Source organism: Phaseolus vulgaris, chromosome 7, assembly GCF_051622355.1.
Source record: "Phaseolus vulgaris cultivar YP4 chromosome 7, ASM5162235v1, whole genome shotgun sequence".
Lineage (NCBI taxonomy): Eukaryota > Viridiplantae > Streptophyta > Magnoliopsida > Fabales > Fabaceae > Phaseolus > Phaseolus vulgaris.
In genome coordinates this window covers 1,348,761-1,365,127 of record NC_143504.1, presented here as the reverse complement: position 1 = coordinate 1,365,127, position 16,367 = coordinate 1,348,761, and the positions used below count along the sequence as shown (strand labels likewise).

Below are 16,367 nucleotides of genomic sequence, written 5' to 3'. Positions count from 1 at the left end.
CTGAAAAAATTCGGGTCATAATACGAGCCAAGTTTCCGACCCGACCCGTTGGCCCACATAACCCATTATCCCTTCCCCTTAACAAAGAACTATTGGCGGTGCTGTGAGTGGAAGACGCAATGTTGGGTGGTTGCGTCTCTCGTGCTGTTTCCCACCATTTTCGAGACTGCGACCTTCATTTCCATTTCACACTCACATACTGCACTTTTCAAACTTTCCACCTTTCGTCTCCACGGCCCCTCAAACCTTGTTCTCCAGACACCGCCATTACAAAGAAGCACAACAGAGTGTCATCAAATTACCGCTGTTTTGGCACCCCATCTAAGCCCCCTGGAGAAATTCCTCTCCTTTTCGATTGTTTCAGGTTCAATTCTTCATTTTATCAAATGGGTTTTGTTCTTTTCCTTCTTGGTAGTTGGTAGATGGGAACTTTACTTAGTTCATTTCTAGAGAGAGAAAAATATTAACACTAACAAAATTAAGGTGTATTTTATCGAAGGTTGGTAATTTGGTGTGAGCAAAACAAATATCTAGGTCGTTAAACTTAAATGTTGTTGTTATTATAAAATTGGTATGTTGAGATAGGGTATTCAGTTAGCATTCTATGTTGACCCTTTGATTTATCCCCAAAGTTAAAGTTAAAGGTTCTCTATCTCCATGTCCTCGAGAAATCAGTTGCTGAAAGCATGCATGATGGTAAGATTACAGAGGCTGTGTTTGAATAAACTTCCCAATAAACTAAATAAAAGACAAAATGAATGGAACTTCTTTCATAAGTTAAAATTAACTTCTTAACTTCTGGTTTTGGAGAAATTAGATGAAGAAACTTCTATTGAACTACTTGAAATTCAAGTCATGGGGGAGTTTTAATTTTAATTCAATTTACTTGTTTTTTTCCTTCTCTAGATACTCAATGAGAAATTTATCCAGTCCTACCCGGGTTTTTATGTGCTTATCATTCATTATAGTTTGTTAATTGAAGATTTTTATCTTACACAGAGAGAGACAGAGTTTCTAACAGCTTCCACTTGCAGGGCTGTAAATAATTCAGATGAAAGTTGTTAAAAAGTATCCATATGTAAATTATGGAAATAAAAGACAACATATAAACAGATATACCGCTTTTTATGTCTATTATTTGTCATCCTTCTTTAATCAAGAATCTGATTCCTTTTCTTGTGTGAAGCCAACAAGAAGATGAACGAGAAATTCTCTCTGATGGAACAACTGCTGTGGCAGGTTTTTAGTCTCTTCCACCTGATGCCTCTTTGACCATTTTTCATTTTGCATGTCCAATTCTGTAATGTGCAACTTGTGTTCTTAGAATATCCATATTGTTTGGAGGCAAATAACATGCTTTTTCCAGAAAGTAAAAGATAAAAGATTGATTGTTGATACTGTGGAATCGGTTCTTTGATTAACCATGTCAATAGTTTCTTATAGTTGAGGAGGAGTGTATGTCCTGTTGGACTTCTCAATTCCATTAGCTCAGTATCGTATTTCTTCCTTAACTTTGTAAATTCTTTATTGTTTTGAGCATTTATGGTCAATAAGTCATTCTTCTTTTGCTATTTACGAATGTAGTTCTCGTCATTCGCTTGCAATATTTAGAATTGCCTGCGTGAGTTGTGTAGAGAGAGAGAACTAGTGAAGAACATTCAGAAAACAAAGTTTTCATTTTGGAAGTTGGCATATATGTTATGTACTATTATTGATTCTTAATCATTAACAGGTGGAATTGTAGCATTGGGAAAGTTTGATGCTCTGCACATAGGTCATCGAGAACTTGCAATTCAAGCATCAAAGGCTGGACCTCCATTTCTTTTATCATTTGTTGGCATGGAAAAAGTACTTGGTTGGGAACCTAGGTAGGACATAATGACATAACATGTTGGTATGAAGACAATTTAAAGTTTTACTTTATTTGTTTATGTGGGTGAAAAATGTGCTTGGCTCTTGCATTCCTATAATGTGATCTCATGCTTTTGGCTAGTAGATTAAATTTACTAGTATAGGAAAAGTTTCTTATAGGGACTTAAATTTAGCATTGGCACAAAGGTAAGGTGTCACCTTATGACCCAGAGGTCACTGTTCGAATCCTGAAAACATCCTATCCGCTTACAGGGGTAAGATTGTGTACATCTACTCTCCCAAGGCCCCATTTGATGAGGGGGACTGTGCCCTTTTGATCACCCTTCAAACAATCCTTGTCACAATGTTAAGGTTGCTACCATGTGACTTGGAGGTCACAGGTTCAATCCTGGAAAAACTCTTCTCAATTGTGGGGGTAGGTGTAGGACTATGTACATCTATCCAACCGCACTAGGTGGGAGCTTCATGCACAACGATGTCAACTTCTAATGCATAAGCTGTTAGGAAATGGAACCAATGCTCATGCTTTACTGAACTCATGTCAGTGCACCTCATTTTACCGTTGCATACGGATCATAGATTGTAATAACACAGATCACGGACAGTCATAGTATTAAAGTGAGTAGTGAACCTTCCTTTGTTATTTGGGGCTTCAGATTACTAATCATTCCGCTTTTCCGTTTGAATAATGAATGGTAGAAAAAAATATTATAAACTTGGATGAAGCTGGCTATTGAGCTATGCCTGTACCATAGCATTGGCATTTTACTGTTGCCATTGCAATATGTTAACCATTGGGCAGAGCGATTTGGAAATAAATATAGCATTTACAATTCCCTTTAAGGAAGACAATAATGATTATTATTTAAAAACATTCCCTGGATATTTGTTTATTTTTTAGTTCTTTTGGGTATTATATGTATGAAGGATGCATTAATTTGCTATGGTTTATTAAATGTATAAACTTCTAAGTCGTGTTTAAATTCTGAATTGCTGAGGATCAGGGTATCATTATTGTCATCTCCTTGGGTAAAATAACGAATATTTTGTTAATCTTTCCCAAGCAGGGCTCCTATAGTTGCTAAACGTGACCGAAAACGAGTTCTTTCATCTTGGGTTTCTTATTGCTGTAACATGGTCCCAAAAGAGTTTCAGGTTGAATTCTCAAGTGTACGACATCTCAGTCCAAGACAATTTGTTGAGAAGTTATCACAAGAGCTTAGGGTTCAGGGAGTTGTTGCTGGTAAATAAGTAGCTCCATAATTTACTCTCAACATTTACAAACACCTTTCACATTATTGCTGAAAAAAAAAACCTTTCACATTGTTATATCAGAATTTGCTTGTATCTGCTATTATAGCATAACATCATCAACATTAACATGGTTTATTCTGTTACCAATGTTTATTCTGTGCTGGATTCTGGAACTTCTGGTAGGTGAGAACTACCGGTTCGGGTACAAAGCTGCTGGTGATGCCTTGGAGTTAGTAAAGCTTTGTGAAGAGTATGGAATGGAAGCTTACATAATCAAATCTGTCATGGACAAGAATCGTTGCTCTGCAGACATGAATTTTGTGACCAACTCAAAAGAGAAGGGACAGGTGTCGTCCACACGTGTTCGGGAAGCCCTTGCCGTAGGGGACATGAGGTATGTGTCAGAGCTTTTGGGTAGGCCACATCGTCTCATATTAATGGCCACTGACCAAGAAAGATTCAGCAGTGGACAGTATAAGATATCTGCTGCTAGATCCTGCATATTGAATCTAGCACCAAAGGAAGGTTTATATGAGAACTGTTCAGTTTTGCTTGATCAGGAAAATGTTGTGCAGTGTAGAGTAGTTATTGACAGCAAGTTTGTGCATATAGAAACAGATTATGGAGGTCTGAGTGATTTTTTTGGTTCTCAAAATTTGCAGTTCTTGCATATTGAATTTGGCGATTCCTGCACCTGATTCAGTTTAGAAATTGTTTCTACTTAGATTTATAGTCTTCTGAATTAGAGATGATTTTATCCATACTCCAAATTGCCCCAGATGAAACTGCCTAATCCAGAGGCTGGTATAAGTAGGTATACACTGTAACTTTCTTCCTTTTCACCCTCTTCACTGCAATATGCATCAAAACAAAGTGATTCAGTAAAACTCCATTGATTATTGCTAGATCTCTTCTTATTTGAGGAAATTGAGGGTTGATTTTGGAGATTAGTTGTGTTTGTTCAAATATAAATCTGTCAAATAACTATTATGTTGCTTACTCTTTCAAATTAGTTGCATTTGACATGTTGGAAGTAATTTATCAGACTTTGTTTGGATAGATTATAATAAACAGTAAGTTTTCTCAACTCTAAATACCAATCAATCATCAAAATTGATATTGAAATTGGTTTTATGACAAAATAAATGAGTTGTGCTTTTTTTTCTTCTTAATAAACTCTCCACCTATCTTTTGAGAAAAATGGCTATAGAACATGAAGCATTTTCACCCTCATAACATAAATAAATACAAATTTGTACTGTTTTATCCTTTAAATAAATATTTTTTAATTAAAATAACTACTTAAAACTACCTATTAGAAAAGATTATTTAAAGGATTATAAAAATTATTTATATTTACTTTTAATTGGATAATTTTATCCTTTAATAAATAAAAATAATGTATTTCTTATCTTAATAAAATAAATAATTGAATAATTTCTTTATTTTAAAATAACTAAAAAAATATTTTAAAATGACATAGAATTATATATATATATATATATATATATTATATTTTAATAAGATAAAAATGTAAATACACGTGCACAAGTGTATGTTTTTGCTAGTGTTAATAACTCTGCAACTTGTCAGATTATATAAAATTTAAATTATAAAAATAGTTTCTATATAAATATTTTAAATGATTTATGCACTTATTTGGTAAATCCTTAATTAAGTTAGTATTTATTTATCGTAACAAAATTTAGTTCTTATTTAATATTATCAGCAACTAATACAAAATACAGAGATTTGCGATTTTTGGGAAATAAAATCTGTCTTAGTTAACCCTAAAAATTCGAAGGACTCTCTCTCCACCACCTCCAGCAAAACGACGTCGTGTGGCGCTTGCTTCTCTACAAACGCGGTTCGTGAACACCGGTGACCTGAATCGATTCCGTCGCAGGTGAGTTCTGTTTTCACCCACTACCACTCCTTATCGTCTGAATTTTTCAGAACTCAGTTTTTTGCATTGTTCCATGAATTTCCAAATGAGGTTAATGTGGTTCAATCGTAATCACATACTGATTCTTTGCAAAACAAACAGAATAAAGAAACATGTAAAAGATTACTTGTTTGTTACTACTTTTCTACTTGTGAAATTATTTAGTCAGATTGTGTGATGAATTTTGGGAATTTTCAACTTCCACTTTGTTGTGTATATTGTATAATCACTAAGTCGTACTTTTTTATTTTTCATCTAGTGTTGAAATTTCAGTGTGTGGAATTAAAATGTACAATGGCTGATTAATGATATGATTTCAAGTAACGAGATTTTTTATTTGAAGAAGATTTGAACTTCCCTCATATTTTGAAAATTCTTTTGCCTGAATTCTTAGTTGAGTCTTGACTTCTACTTGTTGCTGCTTTTCGACAACAAAAGTGAGAAGTTTACTTCTGTGGCATTTCAACTTTAATACAATAGATTGCGATTGCAAGAACTACTTTGAAAAGTAATGATATTTACACAAAATCCTACATCATTCTTACACGTTTGAATATACCCTATCTATCTTTCTTGACTTAAAAATGTGAAGTGTAAAAATAGTGTGGAGATTTTGATGTCCCAAGAATTTTGGATACTTGTTCATTACAGCAAATAACTATTAGTAGTCCATCATGAATACATTGCAGAAATTACCAAAGCACGATATCTCCCCTAAATAAGTTGAAACTTGAAGACCTGAACGATCTTTCCAACCAAATTTATGTATGGGCTTGTATTGTCATAATTTTCTTGCTACACTCTTATTGCCAAAGCTTCAACTTAAGCTGGAAAATCAGTGCTAGAGTAGAACTCACCCTAGGTTGTTGCCAATTCAGCTAAATTATAAATGATGACATTCCTTTGCTTTGTATTCCTATTAGCAAATATACTTTCATTAATTTTTCTTTTTTTGCAGCTGTAGAGTAAATAGCAGGAACTAGCAGGATCTGTGTAAAATGCTGCTTCGAAAAATTGTTGCTGCATGTCCACAGTCAAAGCGGATGTTCAGCTCATCTGTTAACCATGGCTATGAAAGTGCTATTCAGGAACTGAACAAGGTAAAGTTTTTCTTTGCTGCGTTCTACTAGAATTAAATTCAGTGTCTTTTCTGTTTTTGGCACAAGCACCTACTTAAGATGTCTTAATAACTACCGAGAACTTATTGACCTAACAGTCTAGCACAGTGCAAAGAGTTTAAGTTCACTTGCTCAACATTGTATTAAGAAGCGGTTAAGTCATTAAAGTCTGACCAAATTTGTGTGATTTCTATTTTACTGATGAATATCTACTATGAAGGTTTTGCTCCAACAGTACACATAAATGTTGCTTATTTCATTTCAGGAAATGGAATCGGTATTCGGTGGACCTCCTGCAAATGGACTAGCTAGCTCTGCAAGCAATTTGAACAATGAAATCCAACTGTCATCTCCAAGCATGGGTGAAAGTTCTTTTGAATTGACTCATACTGGCAAATCAGGGGAAGCTCAAATGGTAGACGTGTCTCAGAAAGAAAGCAGTAAAAGAAATGCCATTGCTGTTTGCAAGGTAATTCTTGGAAAGAAGGTGTTTGATTTAGTCTTGGCCAATCAAATGGGGAAAGGAGATGTGCTTTCTGTGGCAAAAATTGCCGGCATAACTGCAGCAAAGCAAACCAGCAATCTTATTCCGTTGTGCCATAACATAAACCTTTCACATGTGCAAGTGGATTTGAGATTGAATCGTGAGGACTTCAGTGTAACAATAGAAGGGGAAGCTGCATCAACAGGTAAAACCGGGGTTGAGATGGAAGCGATGACAGCAGTGTCTATTGCAGGCTTAACCGTGTATGATATGTGTAAGGCTGCTTCAAAAGATATAGCCATTACAGATATAAGACTTAAGCATAAATCTGGTGGAAAAAGTGGAGAGTTCTGGTGGACACAATGATGGTTTAACATGCATTAATGCTGTTCTTCTTCATGTAGTTTTCTTCACCTGCATAACTCTAAACATGATTTCCTGTAATGGGATGCATGAATTTTGGGGATAACTTTGTTTTAGTACATTTCAATTACTAAGCTTTCATGGTCTTGGTAACCATTGTCAAATTCCTTTGACCGAAAAGTACAAGGTTTCTGGTCAAATGTCTTTAATTTAAATTTAATATAATTATAATTTATAATTGGTGTAAAAAAACTATTAAGGAGTTACTGGATAATGCTGCTTCTCCCTGGAACTCCATAGGTTATTGCACACCCCATAACTTTTATAATTCTAAAATCACCCTTACGTAAAAAAAGTAAAAATGTTTGTGTATTTTTTAGATTAGACAATTCAAAACGAATTTAGTAAAATGTTTTAAATTAGTCGATCTGTAACACAAATTTATATTTTGGATTATATTTTGGATTATGTCATTTAAAACGTATATATTGTCGATTTATTTTATGATTTCAAAACTTTTTTCGAATTATAGAATTTAAAAGTATTTTTCTGAAAAAATACAATTCACAAATTTTTTCTGAATTTTTAAAAATATATATTTTATATTAAACAATTGAAAGTCCTTTCTGAATTTAAAAATAACTTCTGAATCTGAATTATGTAATCTTATATAATCCAAAATACATTTCAAATATATTTCTTTTTGAAGGACAAAAATATATTTTTACATAATATATAAATGTATGAGAGCCATAGAATAATTATAAAACTTTAAGCTCAAAATACTCTTATTTAAATCCAATTTTGTCCTTGTGTAAAATGAAAAAAACATGGCAGGGTAACGTAGTTGACTTGGCATTGAACAGCTAAACTTGCTTTGAAATTTGACTAATCCCATTTCTGATTGTAAGATCAAAACGTGTGAAAATTGAATGCAAAAAGAAAGGGGTTTGAGTTGAAGTTGAATCTCACTTTTACTTTTTTTTTTTTTTTTTCTTTCAACAAACTCCTCTTTTGTTTCAAAATGATTCTGAAATTTGAACTTTCTTCAATCTGATCTCAGAAACCAGACACTTATTTTGACTGACCGTTATATCAGTTAATCCAACATCATCATGTAAACTACTTTTCTCAAGGGGCAAAAAGGTCTTTTCACAAGAACTTCCCAGTTTTATCGGAGCCACGAGTGAGCGGGGCCCACTAAATGTCGTCATCTCGTGACAGTCCGCCACGTGGCGGAATCTGGTTGATGCATTCTCCATGATGGTCACAGTTATTTGATGTTAAATATGAAACACTTTCGGTTTTAAAGACCCCATTTTTCAAAAACCAAAGCTTCAGGGTCGGCGTGTTCACACTTCCGATCCAATAGGGCTGTCAAAACGACGACGTTGACAGCCCGATTCCTTGGAACGACGACGTTCGCTGTTTGTTTCAGGTACCAATTCAAAGGAATAATCTTTTCTGAAAACCGAATATCCCAATTCCATACCCTACCCCACCTTTTTTCTATTTTTCACGTATTTTCATTGTTCTACGCGTATTTTCTACGTGTGATTTCTGGGGTGCACGTTTTTTCTTTTTTCTGCCAATTGGGTACCTACCCTTTTTATTCTTCCTTCATCGTTTCTCTTTGTTTTCCTTAAAGCATTGTTCTTTCCTCTGAAATTTGGTATTCACTCGCAATTCCCATTTTGGGTCTGGAATTTTTGTTGCAGATAGGAACAGGGTTGCTTGCTAGAGCTACTTAGTGGTGTTATGCTATTGATTTCATTAGCTTTTGCTTTGGGTTGAGTTGGGTTGGGTTTCTGCAATGAGTTCGTTTTCTGGCGCCATTCAAAGACCTCTTGTGGCGGCGGCTGCGGTTGCTGTTGCTTCTTTCTCTGCTGATGTCTCTGATAAATTGCCATTCCGTGGTTCATCACGTGATTGTTCTACCTCCAATTTGACGCGTTCTGCATCTTGTTGCAACGTGCAAGAATCAGATTCATCATGGGTTTCTCATATTTCGGATTCAAAGCTTGCTAACCTCTCTTTTGTGACCCGAATTCCGGTGCCTGTGCCTGATGTTCAGTTCCGGGTGCCTAGTTTGGGTCACAATTGTGTTTCAAATTTGCACCATTCTTCAGTTGTCTTGTCTTCACCACTTCTTCAGAATTTGTATCACTCTGCTCACTTGCCTAAAGTGTCTAGGCCTGCTACATGTTCACATGGTGTCTCCAATTCAGCTTCTGAGGCCATGTATCAATGGCATTTGCCCGACCCTGATGCTTTATGTGATTCAAGTTGTTCATTGACAAAGTCAAGAACAGTGGTGGTCTTGCTGGGATGGTTGGGAGCAAGGCAGAAACACTTGAAAAAGTATGCGGAGTGGTACACTTCAAGGGGGTTTCATGTCATCACCTTTACACTTCCAATGGGTGAGATCCTGAGCTATCAACCAGGAGGAAAGGCTGAGCATAATGTTCATCTGCTTGTGGACCACTTGGCTGAGTGGTTAGAAGGAGAAAATGGAAAGAATCTCGTCTTTCATACTTTCAGCAACACTGGATGGTTAACGTGAGTGGAATGTGTTATTTTTTGCAAGCATCGAATTTGACAGTTTTCTTCTATTGTGTTTCTTTATTGGTTTGGTATACATTGTTGCAGATATGGTGTTATTCTTGAACATTTCCAAAATCAGGATCCAAATGTCATGGAAAGGATTAAGGGATGCATTGTAGACTCTGCACCTGTTGCATACCCTGACCCACAGGTAAATGGTCATCTCCTGTGAAACTTGATGAATTTGTAGCTGTTTGTTGTGTATATTTCGTGTGCTCTCTTTTCCTTCAGTAGTGCTCTTTACCCTTTTTTCTTGGTCTGAGGATAATAAAGTATATAATATAAAAGTGAAGTTATTTTAATTTCAGTTAATTTGAAGCCCTGAAGCTTCTTTTGTACATTAAAATGACTAAACTGATACCTGATCATAGAAGAAATGTTGAGGCTTTATGCATACTCTTAGATATGATTTTAATTTTCTGATTATCATTTCAGGTGTGGGCATCAGGTTTCTCTGCAGCATTTCTCAAGAAGAATAGTGTTGCAACAAAAAGACGTGTGTTTTCTGATGAATCTGGCATTAAAGTATCCATTGGCGGCGAAGATGATTTAGGACTCAAACCTGCGGTAACAGAAGCAGCTTTGCAACTAATTCTAAAGAAATTTTTTGGGATCATTCTGGATCTTCCTTCAGTAAATAGGTAAAAGAATGACTCAAATTCTTCTTCTACTTGATTGTATTTATAAAAATTTTCATATTTCATCCCCAAGGCTTGCTTGTTTTTATTCCTTAACATGCCTATTTTATGTGACCATTGTTGATAAGATCAATTTGATAAAAAACTGTCACAACAAGCCTCTAATGGTTGAACATTATGATCTTATGTGATGACAATTTAGAGATTCAAATGTTCTGAACCAGGAGTATATAAATTACTACACGATTGTATCATTGTTGAATTTCTGGAATTGAACTTGAATATGAATTGCTACAGCAGTTGGTTCTTTAGTAAAAGTGATATCCTGCAAATTGCAATGCCCTTTCCAAAATTTAACATTATACATTCAAGATCTTATTAAATTTCACTGCTGGAAAGTTGTATGTATGTGATTTTTTTGGAATAGCAGAACATTTCATATAGAAACATTATGGTCTTTCTGGTGTTGATTCACAATCAAATATATAAAGATTCAAGATTTGTTTACATAATGATATGAATTAATCATTCGATTTTGTTAAGAAGTGAACTTTATGCCTAACTCAACCTCATAAAACCGGTTTATAAGGTGAGGTTTGCACCCACCTGTAAAGAATATGAAATATCATAATCTCTAGTCGATGTAGAATCTTCAACCGGGTTAAATTCCTATATGATAACTTTGCTCCTAACCATAATGATTTTGTTGAAATGCAGGAGGCTCTCTGATGTTATGAGCATGTTATCATCAAAACAACCAAGTTGTCCACAGTTATACCTGTATAGCTCTGCTGACACAGTTATTCCTGCTGATTATGTGGAATCATTTGTAGAGGCTCAGCGTAGGGATGGACATGATGTGAGGGCATGCAATTTTGTGTCCTCACCCCATGTTGACCACTTCAGGAATGATCCAAAACTATATACATCTCAACTCAGTCAGTTTTTGGAGGAGAGTGTTCTTAGCCATTGTAAATCTCACTAATTGCCTTACTCATACACCAAATAGTTCATTTCTTTTGATTTTTGAAAGCAACCATTCCTTTGATGGGTGGGGTTAGGACTATATCAAAGGCCAACCACCTCATAGATTGATTATATTTGATTCATTCATTGTTATATATGATAGTGTGAATGAAACACATTACACAATTGGTCCCTCACATTCATTGATATATTGATTTGATTGTGCAAATGAAAGAGATTGCAACTTTCTCCTTTAGTTTTTCTTTTACCTTTTCATGGTGCATGGTGTCCTAAAGATCATGGGAAAGAAAAAATAGAAGTAAAGAAAAGAAGATGAGAATTGATTTGGTTTAGATGAAAGTGATCTAAAATGAGAGTAAATATTATGATGAAGGTGAACATGTGCTCACTAACATCCATGTCTTGAATTTGTGAATTGTTGTGATTTTTTGAGCCATTTTCGTGACTTTACATGTCATCCATTAAACATATAAATGATTATATAATATAATATGATAAAATATTAAATATTAAATAATGAGGTTAATAATAAATAGTTGAGAAACTTGAATACTTGAAAATAATTGAGAATTTTTTTTAAAGATAAATTAAAAGTATTAGTAATTTTAAAGATTAAATCATATTAATTAAAATTTAGAAAATAATTAATAACTAACTAAGATTTATAAACAAGTAGAAAAAAAAATGCTCTGGATGTCATTTAAACTTTTGAGCAGTTATACATTAACATTATTTTTATTTGTATTAAAATAATTAGTTAACTTAATTGGTAGGATTAGATTTATTCTAAATTATATATATCTTTTTAAAAAAAATCATTATATTAATGAGTATATTTTTAGTCTCATAAGTAGTGTTCATTTAAGGAAAAAACTACTATAATCGTTTTATAATCATAATTATTCACGTATGAGAAGTAAGTTGGTTTTACAATAATCATCTTAAATTTTTATCAAAATCAATTAATATACAATTATTTTACACATTTGTTTCATAACTATTAAACTCTTTGTTTAATAACTTTCTAACATTTAAAAAATTCAACATTAATTTATTTAATTTATCATTTATTTTGGGTAAATTATATTTTAAGTATAACAAGTGGAAGATTTCTTTAATACAATAAAAAAGTATTAATATAATAAGTTTTATTTTGTTATTTTTCTAATTTCATTATCAATTTGGTTAAGTGTTATGTTAACTATACATATACAACTATTTTTCCAACTTTAATCTAAAGTAAATTGATATCCCATTTTTTTATCTGGAATTTATTATTATTATTGTTAGTAGGCATGGTAATTGAGAAAAATGATGATGATGGCTTCTCTTTTATTTCACTGGACACTCTCTTCTCACCTCATTCCCAAAGCCCTTTTCTTAGGGTTTCCTCTGCGTCAATGGCTTCCAATTCAATCCATGGCCACGCCGTATCGGGATCGGAGCTCTGCATAAACGACGTCCTAAGGGACGATGAGCTGCGTTCCATCCTCAGCCGGGTGGAGTCTGAGAAGGACAAGGAAACCTTCGGTTTGGTCTGCAAGCGATGGCTTCGCCTGCAGAGCACTGAAAGGAAGAAGCTCGCCGCACGCGCCGGTCCCCACATGCTCCGAAAAATGGCCGATAGGTTCACGCGCTTGCACGAATTGGACCTCGCTCAGTCCGTTTCCCGTTCCTTTTTCCCCGGCGTCACCGATTCCGACCTCGCCGTCATCGCCAATGGCTTCACTTGCTTGAAAATCCTCAATTTGCACAATTGCAAAGGTTCCTTTTTTCTCTCTTCTTTCTCGCTTTTCTCTGATTTGGCTTCCGAATCCTGATTTTCTCTACTCCGATCTACTACCACTGTTGAGTGTTTTTCTGTGCATCCTCGTATATTATTCTGCTAAATTTAACTTCCATGGACAGATGACTAAAACAAAGGTTTTTCATCTTTTCAATTTTTGTGGTTATTTTGTCATTAAAAATGTTATTGTTTTTTAACGGAATGTAATTAAGATAACGATTTGAATCATTTTTCGGTCGGTGTGCACTCACCTCCTTATTTTTAGGGGAACGCTCTCGCTCACGCCCTCCCACTCCTCGTCTTCGTGAGCTCTGGATTCGATGGTACTTGCAAAATTCACTCGGATGTTCAAGTTATACTTCGACACTCACACTCACTCAGTATTTAGTATTAGATGATTGTAAAACTGATTTTTTTGATATGTGCTTATTTAAGTAATTACCGTGGATACCTGCCTGATCTTTCAGGGATCTGTGCTTATTTATGTAATTATTGTGGAGCCTTTGACGTTAATGTGCTTAATACCCAAGAAATGCTGGGTCTTGGTACAGTCATGTTATCTAATCTGAGTGGTGATTAAGGACACATGTTTTATATCACTACAAGTGCGGATTTTGTTGTTGTCGAAATCTCAGTTGTGGAGTGTGGACTGTTCTTTAGAACTTTGTTAAGGACTATCACTTAGTGTTTTTTATTTGGAGAGTTCAAGTTTTATGATTAACAGGGTATTGTGTAATATGCAGGAATTACAGATGCTGGAATGAAGGCTATTGGTGAAGGTCTTACCTTATTGCAGTCGTTGGATGTGTCTTACTGTAGAAAGCTGACCGACAAGGGATTATCAGCTGTTGCCAAAGGCTGTTCTGACCTGCGGATGTTACATATGGCTGGTTGTAGATTTGTTACTGATGGTGTATTAGAAGCTCTCTCCAAAAACTGTCGTAGCTTAGAGGAGTTGGGATTGCAAGGGTGCACAAGTATCACTGACAATGGACTGATATACCTTGCAAGTGGCTGTCATCGGATCAGGTTTCTAGACATCAATAAATGCAGTAATGTCAGTGACGTTGGGGTTTCTAGTATTTGCAGGGCTTTTTCATCTTCTCTCAAGACACTGAAACTGTTAGATTGCTACAAAATTGGGGATGAAACCATATTATCCCTGGCCGAATGCTGTGGTAATCTGGAGACTTTAATCATTGGTGGTTGCCGGGATGTCTCTTCCGAAGCGATAAAGTCGTTGGCCACTGCTTGTGGAAGCAGCCTTAAAAATTTAAGGATGGATTGGTGTCTAAACATTTCTGATTCTTCATTGAGCTGTGTTTTGAGTCAATGCAGAAACCTTGAGGCACTGGACATTGGTTGCTGTGAAGAGTTGACTGATGCTTCTTTTCAGTTTGTAAGCAGTGAGGAGTCTGCTTTGAGTTTGAAGATTTTGAAGGTTAGTAATTGTCCAAAGATCACGGTGACAGGTATAGGCATTATTGTGGGTAAATGCAGTTCTCTGCAATACTTGGACGTGAGGTCATGCCCTTACATTACGAAGGCTGGTCTCGACGGGGCTGATTTCCATTTCCCCGAATCCTGCAAGGTTAATTTTAATGGTAGCATCAGTGAGCCTGTTGTGCTTCTTTAATACCATGATAATTTTAAAAGATTGGTTTCGTCGTCAGATCTTCATTTGTAAACTTTATTGATAAGGAGTGTAAATTTGATGAGAATGTGATCTGTTCTGATGATGCTAGTTCTCTAGTGCAACCCGTGTATAATGTAAGTGCACTAAAATGGTATCTGATGTATCATATTTTATTAATCAGCTCGGTTGTAAATTTGACTGGAACAATTATTTTTGTGTTATTGTATTTTCCCTTATCCTGCCTTCTAGAAATTTGCTCTTTTCACTTGATTGACACTGAATATGAGCATAAAACCCCCATTTTTGTGTATTACAATTAGTACAATTCGATATTTTTATGAAATCAAGAAAAAAAGTTTAAAAGTGTTGTTTTTCATAACAGGCAACAATAAAGCTTAAACTTTAAACCTTCATGCAAACTATCTATATGTTCTACTAGTGGGTATGCAATTCGACCGAAGTATCAAGAGTGAGATTTAGTGTAATGGCGTTCTAAAGATCCAATTATAGACTATTGGATGAACTGAATCAAACATTTTGAATGTTTAGTAAGTCATTTCAATGCCTTACAGGTTAACTGTGTTGCAGACGCAGAGGATCTGTGATGTTAGAAAAAAAACGTTGTGTTAGAAACTAGTGTACTAAATGGATGGTGCTGATAGTCTAAATCTGAAGAATTGCGGCTTCTGGGAGTTCTACAACTATTGTGAGTTTGAATTTCTCCTCTGTAATCTACCTCTCTTTTTTTGGTATCTGTAATCTACCTCTTGATAACTTGTTATTGGTAGATTTAATTTATGGGAATAAAAGATTATGCAATCAGCATCAAAGAAAATGGTGAGTAATGCTGGGTTTTTGGTGGTAAGGAAACTGGTGTTTCAAGTCAAGAAGAGGAGGATCTCCATCAACGTAGTGAGAAAAAGAGTTAAGGACGTGGAAAGCAATAAGCATACTTCAATTAGTTTTTGAAAGACGAAGGAGGGTCGTTATTCTGATCTTCACAGAGTGAGTATGTGTCTGGTCTCAACCATGGGCGAATACATTGGTGGTCGAAGTGCTTGGAAAGAGGGTTTTTTTTTCCGAGTTATTGAAAGTAAACTCCAACGAATCTGTCCAAGGAATTGCAATATGAAGATCATTGACATGCATGATGGTTTTTATGAGATCATTATTAGACTATTATGAGAGAATTGAGGAAATAAATGAAACATTTCTTACCTTGATTTCCTGCCAATAAGTTTATGTAATTTTTCCTGTTAAACTATTACAAAGATAGTGCAGGGAGAAGCAAAGGTGTTATGTTATAGGGAGGTTCATTGGACCTTCCCATTGTAGTTTTTGTATTATACACTCAGATTCTTCAATCAGGATAATTGATAATTCACTTTATATCTCTCTAGTAACATGACCGATATGACTCTTAGACTCAACAAGTATTCTTCTATATAATATGATAAATATAATTACATGTTCACTTAATTTTTAGATTAATTTGATAACTCACCTTAATTTAGATTTAATATCGAAGGTACGCATTAAACATATATTTATTATTTCATCTATTATATACTGAATTCTAACTTAAACATCAGATTATCTTGTGTTCGACTACTTTAATCGATACGAATTCTAACTTAAATATCAGATTATCTTTTGCATTCGACTGTTCAATCGATATGA

The 16,367-nt window shown here is 34.8% G+C and overlaps 4 protein-coding genes across 15 annotated transcripts; all 4 read left to right on the top strand.

The window, feature by feature from the left end:
* The first annotated feature begins 8 nt into the window (after positions 1-8).
* Positions 9-4,076, top strand: LOC137830174 (FAD synthetase 1, chloroplastic). The gene is made up of 5 exons (XM_068637349.2): positions 9-364; positions 1,187-1,239; positions 1,733-1,868; positions 2,940-3,115; positions 3,310-4,076. Exons 1-5 carry the CDS (start codon positions 120-122, stop codon positions 3,822-3,824), a joined length of 1,125 nt encoding a protein of 374 aa, XP_068493450.1. The 5' UTR covers positions 9-119; the 3' UTR covers positions 3,825-4,076.
* A 676-nt stretch (positions 4,077-4,752) lies between these two features.
* CNX3 (cofactor of nitrate reductase and xanthine dehydrogenase 3) lies at positions 4,753-7,200 on the top strand. Its single transcript, XM_068635293.1, has 3 exons — positions 4,753-5,032; positions 6,030-6,171; positions 6,455-7,200. Exons 2-3 carry the CDS (start codon positions 6,070-6,072, stop codon positions 7,037-7,039), a joined length of 687 nt encoding a protein of 228 aa, XP_068491394.1. The 5' UTR covers positions 4,753-5,032; positions 6,030-6,069; the 3' UTR covers positions 7,040-7,200.
* A 1,145-nt stretch (positions 7,201-8,345) lies between these two features.
* Positions 8,346-11,500, top strand: LOC137827634 (alpha/beta-Hydrolases superfamily protein). 2 transcript variants are annotated; one of them, XM_068633847.2, is made up of 5 exons: positions 8,346-8,474; positions 8,755-9,595; positions 9,686-9,791; positions 10,076-10,281; positions 10,996-11,500. In XM_068633847.2, the coding sequence occupies exons 2-5, from the start codon at positions 8,850-8,852 to the stop codon at positions 11,261-11,263; spliced, it is 1,326 nt and encodes a 441-aa protein (XP_068489948.1). In that variant the 5' UTR covers positions 8,346-8,474; positions 8,755-8,849; the 3' UTR covers positions 11,264-11,500. The 2 variants fall into 2 exon arrangements, with proteins under 2 accessions (XP_068489948.1, XP_068489949.1); XM_068633848.2 differs by lacking the exon at positions 8,346-8,474 and adding an exon at positions 8,569-8,632.
* A 1,006-nt stretch (positions 11,501-12,506) lies between these two features.
* Positions 12,507-16,083, top strand: LOC137827632 (RNI-like superfamily protein). Of its 11 annotated transcripts, none has more exons than XR_016523254.1 (5): positions 12,507-13,029; positions 13,317-13,403; positions 13,795-14,821; positions 15,260-15,393; positions 15,554-16,083. XR_016523254.1 is itself a non-coding variant. In XM_068633844.2 (3 exons), exons 1-3 carry the CDS (start codon positions 12,561-12,563, stop codon positions 14,685-14,687), a joined length of 1,449 nt encoding a protein of 482 aa, XP_068489945.1. In that variant the 5' UTR covers positions 12,507-12,560; the 3' UTR covers positions 14,688-14,923. The 11 variants fall into 11 exon arrangements, 3 of the variants coding, with proteins under 3 accessions (XP_068489945.1, XP_068489947.1, XP_090161042.1); XR_016523260.1 differs by having other exon boundaries at positions 12,605-13,029; positions 13,317-13,374; XR_016523257.1 differs by lacking the exon at positions 13,317-13,403.
* Positions 16,084-16,367: the final 284 nt, after the last annotated feature.

Excerpts from the sequence above, each read along its gene's own strand:
- CNX3 (XM_068635293.1), top strand. The coding sequence starts at position 6,070 with ATGCTGCTTCGAAAAATTGTTGCTGCATGTCCACAGTCAAAGCGGATG. Across the intron at positions 6,172-6,454 it reads CTATTCAGGAACTGAACAAG|GAAATGGAATCGGTATTCGG; the intron begins GTAAAGTTTTTC and ends ATTTCATTTCAG.
- LOC137827632 (XM_068633844.2), top strand. The coding sequence starts at position 12,561 with ATGGTAATTGAGAAAAATGATGATGATGGCTTCTCTTTTATTTCACTG. Across the intron at positions 13,030-13,316 it reads CAATTTGCACAATTGCAAAG|GGGAACGCTCTCGCTCACGC; the intron begins GTTCCTTTTTTC and ends CCTTATTTTTAG. Across the intron at positions 13,404-13,794 it reads AAATTCACTCGGATGTTCAA|GAATTACAGATGCTGGAATG; the intron begins GTTATACTTCGA and ends TGTAATATGCAG.
- LOC137830174 (XM_068637349.2), top strand. The coding sequence starts at position 120 with ATGTTGGGTGGTTGCGTCTCTCGTGCTGTTTCCCACCATTTTCGAGAC. Across the intron at positions 1,240-1,732 it reads TGGAACAACTGCTGTGGCAG|GTGGAATTGTAGCATTGGGA; the intron begins GTTTTTAGTCTC and ends AATCATTAACAG. Across the intron at positions 3,116-3,309 it reads GGTTCAGGGAGTTGTTGCTG|GTGAGAACTACCGGTTCGGG; the intron begins GTAAATAAGTAG and ends AACTTCTGGTAG.
- LOC137827634 (XM_068633847.2), top strand. The coding sequence starts at position 8,850 with ATGAGTTCGTTTTCTGGCGCCATTCAAAGACCTCTTGTGGCGGCGGCT. Across the intron at positions 9,596-9,685 it reads AGCAACACTGGATGGTTAAC|ATATGGTGTTATTCTTGAAC; the intron begins GTGAGTGGAATG and ends ACATTGTTGCAG. Across the intron at positions 10,282-10,995 it reads GATCTTCCTTCAGTAAATAG|GAGGCTCTCTGATGTTATGA; the intron begins GTAAAAGAATGA and ends GTTGAAATGCAG.